At 42.0% G+C, this 15749-nt stretch overlaps 2 protein-coding genes across 4 annotated transcripts in view; one reads left to right on the forward strand and one right to left on the reverse strand.

The window, feature by feature from the left end:
• The window catches only part of LOC127637175 (shaker-related potassium channel tsha2-like), a 32285-nt gene extending 16850 nt beyond the window's left edge, over nt 1-15435 (reverse strand). For 2 of the 3 annotated variants that reach the window (XR_007969682.1, XR_007969681.1), the window contains exon 1: nt 12299-15435. Coding sequence is in view for 1 of the 3 variants with exons in the window: in XM_052118104.1 (XP_051974064.1) it covers nt 13870-15297 (1428 nt within the window). In the remaining 2 variants the exon portion in view is untranslated. The remainder of the gene's footprint in view (nt 1-12298) is intronic. The other variant, XM_052118104.1, reaches the window with a different exon arrangement.
• Nucleotides 807-3052, forward strand: LOC127637178 (uncharacterized). The gene is made up of 2 exons (XM_052118108.1): nt 807-861; nt 2205-3052. Exon 2 carries the CDS (start codon nt 2272-2274, stop codon nt 2875-2877), a length of 606 nt encoding a protein of 201 aa, XP_051974068.1. The 5' UTR covers nt 807-861; nt 2205-2271; the 3' UTR covers nt 2878-3052.
• Nucleotides 15436-15749: the final 314 nt, after the last annotated feature.

Consider the following 15749-nt stretch of genomic DNA (forward strand, 5'->3'; position numbering starts at 1 on the left):
ACACGGGAGTACAATACCAAACTGATGCAGATTGATAGAAGTGGAGAGCCTATCTGTGCACACAATGGTACGAGGAACCTGACGGTGGGGAAATAATTATGTTCCGTGTAAAGTCAAAAGTTCACAATGTACTGAATGTAATAGTAACTATCAGATATTATTAATAAAACACAGGGACTCGTTGTGTGGGCATTTTTTGCCCCCATTATTTTAATTTCTGGAATATGGTTGTCAATTTCAGCAGCATTTTTGCCCCGAGTCCCGTTAATTTCCGACACTATTGGCATTGCATCTTTCTAAATTTGTTTTAGACATATAGTAGCAAGTAAACAAGATATCCCCACATTTATGTCAAACTACATTGTGTTAATGGTTGACACAGTTAAAATATTGCCTACCTTAAAAACAAGTGAAGAGAGGACACCGGCGGCAGATTATGAGTGCTGCTGTGCTCATGATGCTTCTGTCCTGCTGCACACAGCATGTTTTAGATTATAAACTGATATAGTGCTTATAACTTGATTTCTTCTTCCCAAAAAACATCCCTAAAATTAAGAAATAGTATGTATTTTACTTTGTAATTGTGGTGAAAGAGAACTGCAGTGAAGTTGAATACTTAATTTTTAATCAACTAAAGTAAAAGTAAAAGTACTATTTTTATTTATACTTAAAAAATGTACTCAAGTAGTGCAAGCAGTTTCCACCGCTGCATTTACTCATATAACATGTAAAGCGCTTTTACTTTTAAGTTGCACATATGTCATGATTTGGGAATCTGAGGAACTTTTGATCCTGAAGGTTTGATTCTGGCTGATAGCATACTTGCTTCAAAGGAAGATATTAATAGCTGAGCACTTGACGGTAAGAACATTTGTGGATTTTCATGAGGTTTGTAAATTACGACCATTTAAATGAGACATCTGCACAATTGCAGACGGCGCATGATAGAAGTATGATATTTGCCTTTTTATAATTAGACAAGACTGTTCAAAGTTACAGGGAACTGTTGCGGAGGGAGAGTGAAAGTGAAACATGTGAGCACTTTAATATTATGTGCTCAGACGTGTCTGTTTCTCTTTCCCTCTCCCTCCTCAACAGTTCCCTGTAATTCTGATGTGCAGACAATTTGAATGAGACTGTGTTACACTCTGATCTATTATTGTACTAACACAATGGCAAGTAAAAAATAAATAAAAATGTTATTGGTCATTTTCATGTCTCAGACGTTTCACTTGCATGATTCTCAGCACCCTGGCAGCCTTAAGAAACAAATCAGTCAATTGGGAACATGTATCAGCTGATGCAGATAATTCAAAAATTCTGAATATCGCCGATATATTGACCTCTGCGATATATTGGTTGACCACTTACAAAAACTTACAAAAACCTAATTGATGCAATTGCTTAATCAGCTTAATAAAACAGTGATAGATCTCTTTACGTTGATGAGTAATGTTTAACCCTAAATTAGTCCTTAAATAATGAATAATGATAACCGTAGTTTCCACCAAATTACCATAGTTATTACAGTTATGTCACTACAGTAAAGTTATATAATACATTATTCTGGGACCTCCTTCAAACAGTGTAAGGTTTGAGAACATTTTGCCATGCTGTCTTGCCATGAGGAATGGTGTTGGAACTAGATTACGAAAGACTCACAGGGCTGTTTTGAATTGACACCCATCTCAGCAGTTTGTAAAGAAAATCCCATGCCAAAAGACAATTAACATTATAGACCTCTGCAGTAACAGTATTTTTACGAACATATGTCCGGAAAACTAATACTATCCGAATCAGGCTTTATTCTGCTTTTTTCTACTTGGTACTGGGCGTAATGCTGTAACTACACCACTACGTGTCAGCACAAGATATCACTGATTGCACCTTTAATGAATATAGGCCTAGTGCACGAATCGTATGGAGCTCTTTTATAGTGCATTTTGAACTTAACAGATGTGACCACTGTGAACTGTCATTGTCAGTGTTGAGTGTATTCTGATTACAAAGTAATCTAATTAATCTTTAAGTACTAAAAAGTAGTGTAACCAGTAGCTTGCAGTCAGCCTCTTTAAATCCTTCAGAGAAGGGGTAACAAAACTGGAGATGGAAAAGTTATTTATTAAAAAATGTATACAGTGCATTCAGAAAGTATTCAGACCAATTAATTTTTTTCACATTTTGTTTTGTTGCATCTGGACCAGGTTTTCATTAAGGATATCTCTGCATTTTGCCAAACACACAGAGTCAGCTCAATGCCATGTCACCGCTATGCTTGAGTCTGCTCCATGCCATGTCACGCCTCAGCATGTTCCAAGCCAGGTAACAGCCAGGCCTCAACCTGCTCCATGCCATGTCACAGTCACGCCTCATCCTGCTCCGTGCCATGTCAGAGTCAAGCCTCAGCCTACTCCATGCCATGTCACAGTCATGCCTCAGCCTGTTCCATGCCATGTCACAGCCACTCCTTCGCGTGCTCCATGTCATGTCACAGCCACGTCTCAGCCTACTCCATGCCATGTCACAGCCACGTCTCAGCCTACTCCATGCCATGTCACAGCCACGCCTCAGCCTGTTCCATGCCATGTCACAGCCACTCCTTCGCGTGCTCCATGTCATGTCACAGCCACGTCTCAGCCTACTCCATGCCATGTCACAGCCACGCCTCAGCCTGTTCCATGCCATGTCACAGCCACTCCTCCGCGTGCTCCATGCCATGTCACAGCCACTCCTCCGCGTGCTCCATGCCATGTCACAGCCACTCCTCTGCGTGCTCCATGCCATGTCACAGCCATGCCTCAGCCTGCTCCATGCCATGTCACAGCCACACCCCAGATGTCACAGCCAAGCCCCAGACTGCTCCATGCCATGTCATAAGCCTGCATCTGCTCCACGGCTCTGCATGAGACTCTCATGGCTCCACCCCCCATGGGCTCCTCCGTGTTCCCATGCTCCACACCATGTTTCACCAGGCCACGTCTCACGCCCTGTCTCGCCAGTCCACGCCCCATGTGCCCTATTGACTTTGATATTTTGTTCTGGAGAATCTGGAGCCACTGCTGGGGGGGGGGTGGTTATTGTCTTGTTACTCATTATCAGTTCTAGTTTATTAGTCTTGATATCTTGTTTATAGTTCTGTCTGTTCATTTGTTGTCTTGTTACCCATATCTGTGTATTTAAGCCCTCATGTTTTCCATTGTCCCTTGTCAAGTATTGAATGTGAATGTAGATGTTTAAGTCAAGTAATGTTCATGTTTATGTGTAGTTTAGTTCACGTTTATCAGTTAGGATTTTGGTTTTCACATTTGGTTAATAAACTGCACTTTGGTTCTCACTAAGTCATCATCTTCGTCATTGTCAACACCAGCGCATTGTTACAACAATATACTGTATATACACATATACATGCAGAGGATTATAGATAGATAGATAGACAGATAGATAGATAGATAGATAGATAGATAGATAGATAGATAGATAGATAGATAGATAGATAGATAGATAGATAGATAGATAGATAGAAGCAAATGAAAAATGCATAAAATAAATGAAAAAAAAAAAACCTTAACATTACTGTAGACTACCTCAAATATCTTTGCATTGTTCCTCCTGTTGATGGAGTGTAACAGATCCTTGGCTGCCTATTAAAACAGCTCATTATTAAGCAGTAGCTCTACATAACTGCATCCACATTCACAGTATATTTTAAAGGGTTCTGTTTATTTGTATTAGCAGAGTGACATAAATCTGACCAATCAAACATATTATTTTCACCTTGGGTTTTGAGGTTCCCAGGGTTCCTGATATATGCACTGCACACCACTGAGTAAAATGCATCACATTTTAAATTCCTGTAATCAGATCATTTAAATACAGACTTTTAATGAATTCCTTATAGGTACTTGGGCTACACATATTTATCAATTATTATTATATAGGATACATTTAAAACATGTTATCGACATGAAAAACGTGAATTAGGTTCATATGCACATCTATTTGCATTTCTGTGAGCTGAAGGGCACGTGACCCCTAATGAGCCATTTTAAAGAGGAAATATGTAATGCTGAGTGAGGAAGGAAGTTAAAAGTAATGTAATTAGTATTGTGACTACATCTCCACAGAAGTAATCAGTAAAGTAATCTAATTCATATTTTAGAGAAGTAATTAGTTGTGGTGGATGACTTTTTTGTATTCATTATTTGATACATTACTAGTCTACTTTTGTGTTCCACTGATGAAAAGAAAGTCATATGTGTTTGAGTGTGAGTAAACGATGACAGAATTTTCATGTTTGGAAACACTATTTCACACAACTATTTAAGTGCCAAAGGTTCCTTCTGGATTACGAAAAGGAACCACAGCTTGAAATAACATGACCTTTGGTAAAGTGAATATAGCAGTCAAGTGTGTGTGTGTGATCTATAAGCAGAACAAACAACACAATGTTGTCTCACTCTTATTTCTGTCTATTTTCCATGTGACCAGACCAGCATTCCCTTATAAAACATTAAACACACATGCACATTGGAACAGAACCAAGTTGTTGTGGGTCAGGAAATACCCTCATGTAACCTGATATGGCCGTTTCAACAGCTGCAGTGAACTGACACTCAATGCACTACTGTATTCTTGCAAAATATATTCTAAAATCATTTATATTAATGTTTGTTAGAAATGTCTGGAGGAATTCAAATGCACTTAATATTATCTTAGAAATAGGAATATGAATTATTATTTTCATTGAGGAAGAATTTGCATGTTCAGGACAAAAACCAACAAACTCTTCCAATATTTAAGTGTGTAATTGTCATTTCTAATTAGCTTGATGCATGAGACCAAATATTGGGTGGAATTCAATGCCAAAGATTGCCAAAGATTATAATTTCATACTTTTATTTATGATAATTGGATACCTATGAAGGTAAAATAGTGCCTAAATGATTTAAATGCGCAGGGTGAGGTTTGGGAAAGTGTAAATCAAGTTGCAGGCGTAAGAAAAAAAATATTGGCAATACTTTAATGCTTTCCATAAGTGTAATTCATGTGATGTGAATCTGTAATTTCATAATAACAAATAAGTAAAAATAATAAGTAAATGTGGTCTGTATTCTTCTGACATTTTCGCGCTCACACTTTTGGCACTGTTCATGCACTTAAACATGGCCAAAAACATTGCAAACCTACACTCAGCGATATGCAAGCAACGAAAGGATGTCATGAACAACAAAACGGATTGGCCACGTAGAATCAGTCTGTATGTGTAAACAAACTACTGCAAATGTGTAAATGACTTGTGTTTGTGGCATAAATATTTTCCAGAAATAATCTGATGTACACTGTTCTGTCTTCTCTTTGTAGCTCACACATTTGGCATGAATTTCTCACTGAAAAGAGTTTTGAAAGCACGAGGGGGAACGCAGGTCTACCTGCTTCTAGAAACCAATCAAATGAACTTTACTCTGACCTGATTGGTTTAATAGCATGACATACTGCTCCTTCATATGGCTCATCATCATTCCTCTGGGTATCTCTTCCATCTTAAATATTAAACTGAAATATTTAAACATACACATTCTTTTATTGTGACATTGTTTAGTTTTGCGTTTTATGCCTATAAAAACATGGATGGTAGGCTTCCAAATGATTGTATGTATACTACATTATGTTTATTTACATTGCAAAGCCAAAATCATTAAATGCTGCCCTGCTGAAAAGACCAGCTAAAACCAGCATAAGATTCTTGGCTGGTTTTAGTTGGTCACCCAGCCTAGTCATAGCTGGTCATGCTGATCTTAGCTAGTCAGGGTGGTCTTAGTTGGTCAGGCTGGACTTACATGGTCAGGCTGGTCTTAGCTGGTCAGGGTGGTCTTAGTTGGTCAGGCTGGTCTTAGCTAGTGAGGGTGGTCTTGGCTGGTCAGAATGGACTTAGCTAGTTTCCCAGCCTGACCAGCTAAAATTCTTCTAATCCCCTCTGAAACCAGCTAACTGACCAGGCTGGCTAGGCCTGGTCAGTTAGCCAGCTTAAGCTAATAACCAGCTTAAGCTGGTTTTAGCTGGTCTTTTCAGCAAGGGGTCATTTTTGAGATGAAGAGACATTTTTAAATTCCTCAGTAAATCCCTTTGCCAAACCTATATAAAGAAAGAAAAAGGCCGACAGACAGACAGAAAGAAAGAAAAACAGACAGACCTAGTCCTTGCAGAATAAAACAACTTCTTCATCTCATGTGAGTGATCGATTTTATACATACATTTTAAAATAACTGTAGATTTCGTTGAGTACAAATGTGTAATGAGGAAAACAATGAATGAGTGCACCTTTAATTATGTTGATTTGAGAGTCACCATCTTGTGATTATGGAACGTCAAGGACCCTGTATGCCAGCTTTAAATCTCAGCACCGCAGCAGAGGTGAGTGAATTGTGTTTTATTATTATTATTTTAAAAACATTTACAGAGATTCTCTCTAAACACGCACGGAGATGCACTGGGGAGCACTTGCGAGACAGACAGTCGGACTGAGCTGATCGAACGTTCATTTCAGACATGGTTATTTGGTTAACAAACATATCTTCCGTTTCAGTAAGGGGCGGGACATTTCCATCATCTGATACACAAGCATCCCTGGAGAAACTCTAATTTGCACTGCATATTTATTTAGCTGCTAAACCTAAATATATGTATATACATTTAAATGTAACTTATGCAATTAAACTTTGTGAAATTACTGCATGTTATTGCACCCCTGATGGTTTTTCTGCTCTTTCTTTCTTCTTTTTTTTTGCCCTTTACTGCTGTTTGTTGTCTCTTTTTCGCGTGATATCAAATAAGTTAAATTTATATTTCTAAAGTAGGAAAACAATTTCACTCTACACAGAAAAGCACATAATATTACACAAATAATAATAAAAAAACATGAATTTTATGTAGGCTATATTTGGTAATACAATATAACAGTTTATTACATATTATGAATTAGTTTATTAGTTTTATTAAAATTTTTATAGTAGCCTAATAAAAGGAACAATAATGACACCTATTCATTTAAATACATATTTAACATGAAGTTACTATACCATTGTTCTTAGCAGTGTACTCTACCAGCAAGACACTTAAATTCTTACACATTTTACATGAAATGTATATAAATGTAAATTAATTTTAGAGATCGGATGCATGCGTTTTTATAAATTCACAGTATGCCCACCTCTTCAGACTCAGTAAGTTGTGTCTGGATCGTGGTGAGTAGCATGAGCCTCCACATGCTGTGAGTCTCCGCGGTGTCATGCACAACGAGTCACGTGATAAGATGCACAGATTGATGTCTCAGAGACAGAGGCAACTGAGGCCTGTCCTCCGCCACCCAGATTGAGGTGAGTAACCGCGCCACCACAAGGACCTACTAAGTAGTGGGAATTGGGCATTCCAAATTGGGGAGGAAAGGGGATACATTGTTTTAAATATGCAAGCCAAACACTTCTGTGAGACCAGCTTGCATATTAAAATTTTTCTCGATTGCTTAAACACTATAACCAGGCTTCTAAACAAAATTTCAAAACCATAAAGCCATTTATCAAAAAGCACACCCATTTCCCCAAACTATAAACACTATTCCCCTGTTTTGACACATGAGTCAGATTTGTTGAACTGTCACTGCAAAATTCTACACAGAAATCTCCTCATTTCTCATTGCCTACACCATGTGGTCATTTAGAAAGCACTAGCATTCAATATTGTTCACTCAGGTCAGCACAGCTTGAGCACAATTAGCACACAATTACCCTGGTTGAAACACTAAGGGTCAAAATTGATCACACACCAATCTGAACCTTCAATAGGTAGATAAAATGGCATGAGTCAGTTCATTCAGTTCTGGAACAATGGATCCAGAAAGACGAGAAGGAAGAGGCCGATGAAACCGGAGAGGAGGAGGAGGAAGAAGAGCAGTAGGGAGTGGAGGAAGAGGTGAAGGAAGAGGAAGTGTAGTAGGTGGAGGAGGAGTAGGTAGAGGTGGAAGAGGTGGAGGTGGAGCAGTAGTAGAGAGAGGAGAAAAAGTCAGAGGTGAAGGAAGGTGAGGAGGAGGAACATAATTGCCCATCAGGCTATTGTGAATGTCCCTGGCCAGCGAGGAGGGAATGTCACTATGTGCACGGCCATCAGCCAATGAGGGGTACTCCACTGCCATGCCATTCTTGAAGCCTATAACACTGTGCTCCTCCTTGGTTTCCTTTGTGGTCTAAGAGCGCATGTGATCCAGATTGACCAGAGGGAGCCAGCACAACCAGAGCAGCCTCGCTACGTTGTTGTTTGGGATAACGTAAGCTTCCATTGTGATGGAAGGGGTCTTTCTTGAAAGGCTCGTGTACCTCTGAACTTGAGAAAAGGCCAATGAGAAATTGGCAGACAGAATTTGCATGTCCCGCCCCCGGACATACAGGTATAAAGGGAAGCGTGCGTGCATCTGTCAGTCAGGTTTTTCCACTGAGGAGTCGAGAATAAGGTATGGCCATTTACAGTGGTATGTCTAGTGTCATGGCAAGGGGGACACAACTTTTCGTTCCCTCCATCAGGGAACGGAGGTTACGACAGTAACCATGACGTTCCCCTTCTGTCACTCACTCGACGTTGTGTTGAATGTAGTGACACAAGGGGTCCCGTTTAAAAGCACCATGCACTAGACCGTGTTACATCAGCTGCTGACACAGGTACAAGCAAGCTACTGTGTGCTAGAAGCAACTGTATCGGCTGCACATAACCCTCCGCAATGCTCCCAGAAAAGGTGTCATATACAGACCTTACGTTCCCCCTAAGGGGGGAACAAGTGACAAGTCTATCATGGGAGCAAGCCGGCCAGCCGGGGCTATCTTAACGCTATGAAATGTGTCGGGGATGCCGATCTTTCCCTTACTATTCTTTCAGGGGGAAAAGACCCTGTGGAGACCACATCCTGCCCAGACTGGGGTGAGGTGAAATGTGACCAATACGCCACATGGGTTGTCAAGCCACACGTGGGAGTGGCGCAGTGGTAGGTCCTACCTGATGAGGAAGGAGCTCTACAAACACAGCGACCAGGGGCAGAGGGACTGCCCAAGGGAGACCTGTGTCTGCCGACAGGGGGACTGTACCGTGGAAAATACATCACAGGGATTTACCTGAAGAGGGAATTTGGCCTGTGGAGCACTACCCCAGTACAGGGCACTTGCGGCTTGTAGTGGGTCTGGTCGCAAATTCTTTTGCTTAATTAGCAGGCCTGAAGGCTAGGGAGGAAAACACCCAGGAAGCAAGAGCATAGTGGCTAACCTGGGAGAAAGATGGCACTGGATCACTTTGGTGAAGGGCGCAAGGTGCAAGCGGAACACCCGGTCGGCTGTTCCGTATTACCAAGTTCTACTGGGAAGAACACCAATTTGTGAACAAGCGCCACTTTAGGGTGTAAAGTTTCCTGGTAGAAGGAGAAGGTTCCAGAGGTCTGGGCGCAGATGGCAGAGGGTGCCCCATCCCTGGGAAAGAAGGTCCTTCCTCAGGGGAATTTGCCAAGGAGGTGCTGTCGCGAAGACTGTGAAATCCGAAAACCAAGTCCGAGTGGGCCAGTAAGGAGCCACTAAGGTTACTTGTTCCTCGTCCTCCCTGATCTTGCACAGCACCAGTGCAAGAACGCTCACTGGGGAAATGCGTACTTGCGCAGCCACTGGGGCCAGCTGTGTGCCAGCGCATCTGTGCCGAGAGTGGCCTCCGTTAGGGAGTACCAGAGCAGGCAGTGGGAATCGTCTTGGGAGGCAAAGAGATCTATCTGTGCCATACCGAACCAGCCCCAAATCTGCTGGACCACCTGGGGTGGAGCCTCCACTCTCCGCTGGGCGAGACCTGTCGCGACAGCGCATCCGCTGTTGTGTTGAGGTTGCCCGGGATATAAGTGACATGCAGTGACCTGAGTCGCTTCTGACTCCAAAGGAGGAGATGGCGGGTGAGTTGTGACATATGACGAGAACGTACGCTGCCTTGGCGATTTATATACGCTACCGTCACGGTGCTGTCTGAATGGATCAAGACGTGCTTGCCCCGGATCAGAGGGAGAAACCTCTGCAGGGCAAGGAATACAGCCAGCAACTCTAGGCAGTTGATGTGCAAATGTAGCTGGGTCCCTTTCCAGGAGCCAGCGGCTGCATGCCTGTTGCACGCGCCCCAACCCCGTTGAGAAGCATCTGTGGTGACTACGACAGGTCTGGACACCTGCTGTAGGGGGTATGTAACATGTCTCGGGTCAGTCTGGCGCCCTGACCCGAGGTACCAATCGTGAAGTCGTGAAGGCTGTGGGGAGGACGGAGGGTTCCAGTCCAAGCCCACACTCACGGCGCCCGGGCAAGCATGTCGACCATCTGCGCGTCGGCCTTAGACTGGGCGGGCTTACACGAAGGTGGCAGCCCAGTCGAGTCCTCTGCATCAGATGCCTGAACATTCTCCAAGGCAGCGGCGACGTCATCATCCAACTCCAGGAGCTCAAGAGAGAACACGGGCTGGCCGTGAGGCGAGGTGGTTCGTGGGGATTTACACACTAAACCGACCCCACTGCCATCCCCAAATCGCCTCCATCACCAGCCGGGTCATTCTCAATCCCGTGGGAAGAAGGAGCGAGGCGGGGATGGCTGAAGTGGCATTCACTTTGAGAAATGAAAGCTGTGACCGCAAAGCTGCCATGGTCATGTTTGCAGTGAGTACATGAACCATCCACAAATGCTGCCTCAGTGTGATCGCTACCCAGGCACACAAGGCAGCGTCTATGACCGTCAGTTTTGGAGAGATATCGACCGCATCCAGGAACTACACAGAGGCGGAAGGGCATCTTTAAAAAGACACGCCCTGAAAAGGACGTTCCATGCCTGCTGTGTATTGTTCTTTTTGTGAGTGAAAACAAACTCTTTTAGAGGGAAAGTACTCTTTTAGAAGTGAACACTCTTTTAGACAGACTCTGTCGAAGCGACAAGGGGCGTGGACTGCACAGCGTTCAGAGAAGGAGAATGCCGCTGGTAACGCGCCGTAGATCCAACAGCAGTGCTCTGCCAAAGGAGGTGAGTGGAACAGTATTAAACTTCAGCTTGCTGCTGCACAACCGCTTGGCTCCGAAGAAAAAATCTGAATGACGCACGCTTTATACCCGTATGTCTGGGGGCGGGACATGCAAATTCTGTCTGCCAATTTCTCATTGGCCTATTCTCAAATTCAGAGGAATGCGAGGCTCTCAAGAAAGACCCCTTTTGTCACTACATTCGACAAAACGTTGAGTGAGTGACAGAAGGGGAACTGTATAACAAGCTAACAAAAAGGTGAACAAAAAAATCTAATAAAATTTGTTCAAAGGACAAATTAAGGTCATATAAAGTTAGGTCTTCCCCTGTACATTTAACAGCATTAGCTGAGAGAGAATGTTTTCAGATGTAGGCAAAATGGACATTATTGGCCAAACTGAAATACACAAAAATGAACTGTAATTTAATCGAATTGAAATCGGAATGAAATAAGGAAATCTGTATTGAGACCCAGTCCTGCTAAGATAATGTATTGCCTGTTCTTCCGAATCCATTTCTAAACTAAATTCTTTAGAATACATCTATAGCAGAAATCTCTATGATCAATCATGATTATATTCCTGTATGTATGCAGGAATTCAAACACACATGATATTAATAAATAAAACATAATTTATCATGGAGCTTTAACATGTGGTCTAGATTCTGAAGAATAGTCACTATATTATCTTATAGTACTTTTTTTGTAAATAATAAAATCCAAAATACCATCTGAAAGCATAAAGCTTTAGGTGCACCTGTTGTATTGTTCACTTTAATTTATTATCTCAAGTCAAGTGCCATGTGTGTGTATATGTCAAACAGCCATGTTGAGTATTAAGTAGAACAGACTAATAACGCTCATTAGGTCAATTATTACAGGATGTTGATTCAAAATAATAATAAAGAATAAGCACACACTGCCCTCTAGTGTTTGAAAATACAAACTAGTAAAGATGAAGAATCTTTATAAGTTTAATTGTATCCCCATCAGATATTGAACAATATTGTAATTAAGAATATAAATCTGCATTTAGATGTCTCATCTGATTATACTGGTTTAAGATGTGGCTTGTTTAATTCAGACATTTTGAGGAAACATATAGTAAGAAATCTTATTATAAAAAATGTATGTATTATTGTCTTATTTAAAATAAGACACAATATAAATATTTCTTATATATTTTTCTAACACACAGTCATGTTTTGTATGTGTTGTTGCAGTGTTAACATACCTCATCCTGCACAAATCCTTCATGTTAAGCTGACAATCCATTTAAAAGAACTGAAAGTTTGTGGAGGTAGTTGACGTCGTATGGCTGGAAATCTTTGCTTTCACGTTTAGTTATTCCATTATTGACATTGCAGGAATTATCTGCAGTATTGATTCTCCTAATCCAGCCAATAGGCGGCCGAGGTTTTCCCTCCTGGCCGTGACGTCACAATGAATCCTTTTTTGTGCCATACTCATGATGTCCTCCTGACGTTGGTGCAGAGCAGAAATACTGATGTTTCTCTATTTTTATTTGCTGCTTTTTGATTGGAGTGGCTTGTGTGTGTGTGTGTGTGTGTGTGTGTGTGTGTGTGTGTGTGTGTGTGTGTGTGTGTGTGTGTGTGTGTGTATATATAATTATTATTACACTGTATTTTATCCCCTGTGATGTTTTGAAGGAGCCTTTCCGGATTTATTGATTTAAACTAGGCCGACTAATAGGCTAACATTTCATCGAAATGCCTGGCGCTAAATATATTGCTGAATTTATGGAAGAATGTATTTTGTTTAGAATATAAGCACCTGCAACAATCTTACTTGTGAACACATTTAACTACATATTGCCTAATGTCTCGAGAATAGTCTGGAAGGTTGCTATGGAAACACATTTTCATCTTGCATTTTCAGCCTCCTCCACTAGATGTCACTATTGGATCTAAAAATGGCATTACTCCGATTTAGGCGCCAACCTGTTCATTCATTCTTCCCTTACACATCTGTTGATAATATGAAGTTCTTCTCAAACTCACAGCTGATCAGCAAAGATGCAGCCCTTCAGTGCTCTGTCTTTGCTTCTACTTAGTGCTAAAAATGCATCAATATTTGAAGAAGCCACAACCTGAAAATATTATTTCAATGCTGCAAAATGCATTGTTGTCACTGCAGAAACAGTTATGACAACCGTAAAAATGAAATATATTGCAGTATAATGCTGGGTCGCTATTCTACCGATCTTCTTGAAAAAAATAAAGCATTTCTTAATATAAAAATTAATATCTACACCACATAGCTAATAGAATTAAATGCCATTGCTGGTGCAAGTCGTTTTTCCAAATGACCTTGCAATTGTCATCCTCATCAAACAAACAAACAATCGAATACAAATTATAATTATTGGTCCTAATATCTCTCTCCAAATAAGCAACTTGAAAGTAAACTTCATTATCGCACAGCTGTCGAATTCGCAAAAAATAAAGAAATCAACGAATTTTGTTAATTAAACCTACATGAATAAAGTGCTACACATCTATTTCATAGGGCTTGTTTATAATATACGTACCTATCTTTTCTATTTTTAATTTGTATTTCTTTGCGGCTAGATACAGTTTCGTTTTATGTCTGCGCGCTCCGATGATCGACGATCACAACAACGCAAGACAGTTTCGAAAATAAACGCACATTAAATATACTGTTATCCTTTACTAATAAAGTGTTCCTCACGGTTATTAGACATCTAGCCTACTCAAGCCAGAGCGAGTGATGAGGATGTACTCACAGAGAAAAGTGCGTTTCTTTGGTTGTGTTTGTCCACATTCATACATCGGTAAGTTTCTCTGTACACGCTTTATCGAGGCTGCAGTTGGTGTACTTCACCGAATCTCCATCCTCTGAATCTGATTGCGAGAGGGATGTTTTGCTGTCGTTCCTTTTAAATTCGCCAAACGATGGTTGCTCCTGGCCACATTTTACATGCGTGTACTGTAACTGCTCCTCGTGCTCGGTCTCCCGGTGGTAAAAGTAATTGAAATTGGACACGATGACGGGCACCGGGAGAGCAATAGTGAGCACGCCAGCGATGGCACATAAAGAGCCCACAATTTTGCCACCTATGGTGACTGGGCACATGTCCCCGTAGCCCACAGTTGTCATGGAAACCACTGCCCACCAGAAGGCATCGGGGATGCTGCTGAACCCCGAGTCGGGGTCGTCTGTCTCGGCGAAGTAGACGGCACTGGAGAATAGTATAACTCCAATGAAAAGGAAGAATATGAGAAGACCGAGTTCCCGCATACTCGCTTGTAGGGTCTTCCCCAAGATCTGGAGCCCCTTGGAGTGTCTGGAGAGCTTGAAGATGCGGAACACCCGCACCAAACGAATGACCCTCAGGATGGCCAGCGACATGGCTTGCTGCCCGTTGCCCTGATGCTCGGCCAACTCCAGACCCAAGGTGATGAAGTAGGGAATAATCGCCACGATGTCGATCGTGTTCATGATGTTCTTGAAAAAGGCGGGCTTGCTCGGGCACGCGAGAAACCGCACCAACAATTCAAAGGAGAACCAAATTATACAAAGGGTCTCCACAATGAAGAAGGGGTCTGTGAAGGGATTTGACTTCTTGGGTCCAACAGTTCCGTTAGTCGCGAGGTGCTCCTGGTGCATTTTTCCATCTTCTCTAAACTCTGGTAAAGTCTCCAAGCAAAAGATGACGATTGAGATCAAAATGACGAGCACGGACACTATCGCGATACCCCTCGCTGGTCCAGAGCTCTCCGGGTACTCGAACAAGAGCCAGACCTGCCGCTGGAACTCGTTTTCTGGCAAAGGTCGCTCTTCCTCCTTAATGAATCCCTCATCCTCATTAAAATTCTCAATTACTTCTTCTCCCAACTCGTAGAATTTAATCTCCTCCATAAAGATGTCAACTGGAACGTTGACGGGTCTCCGTAACCTGCCTCCAGACTGATAGAAGTAAAGGATGGCGTCAAAACTGGGTCGGTTTCTGTCAAAGAAGTACTCGTTCCTCAGAGGGTCGAAGAAGCGCATTCTTTTCCTGGGGTCGCCGAGTAAGGTGGACGGGAATTGCGCCAAGGTCTTCAGTTGGGTTTCGAAGCGGAGCCCCGAGATGTTGATGACCACCCGCTCACAGCACTCCTGGTCAGCTCGTTCGGGTTCATACACATCTTGAGAGAGAACTGTTAGTGCCACAGTCTCGTCGAGGTTCTCCCCGGGCACCACGGTCATGTTTGTCCCCTCAGAAAGGCGAGTGTTTTTCGCGCCTCAGAAAAGCTTGAGAGCACTTGTAGAGTGGCGCGTGTCGTTTCACTTCGCTGTTGTCGCGCGCATTTTTCTGACGGACGTTTCTCCTCATTCCCTCCCCAAGTTGGCACATTCACAGCATTTTAAGCAGCAAAGCCCTCCCTTCCTTCCTTCCTTACACCCGCCCTGCCTTCGCGCGTGGTGTCTATGAATATATACAATTATTATTATTATTATTAAAATGGGATCACGTGTCAAAATCGAAACATTCTTACCTGCAACATAAAACTGCTTTGCAATGTAGAAATTATATTGACATCAAGTTTTAAAACGATATTGGAACCCAAAGCTCATACAGAAATCTAATGAATGGCAATATATTCAAAACACGTGTATGCTTATTTACTGAATGGTTTTCACTAATAAAAGTCAAAAAG

This window comes from Xyrauchen texanus, chromosome 45, assembly GCF_025860055.1.
Source record: "Xyrauchen texanus isolate HMW12.3.18 chromosome 45, RBS_HiC_50CHRs, whole genome shotgun sequence".
NCBI lineage: Eukaryota > Metazoa > Chordata > Actinopteri > Cypriniformes > Catostomidae > Xyrauchen > Xyrauchen texanus.

Excerpts from the sequence above, each read along its gene's own strand:
- LOC127637178 (XM_052118108.1), top strand. The coding sequence starts at position 2,272 with ATGCTTGAGTCTGCTCCATGCCATGTCACGCCTCAGCATGTTCCAAGC.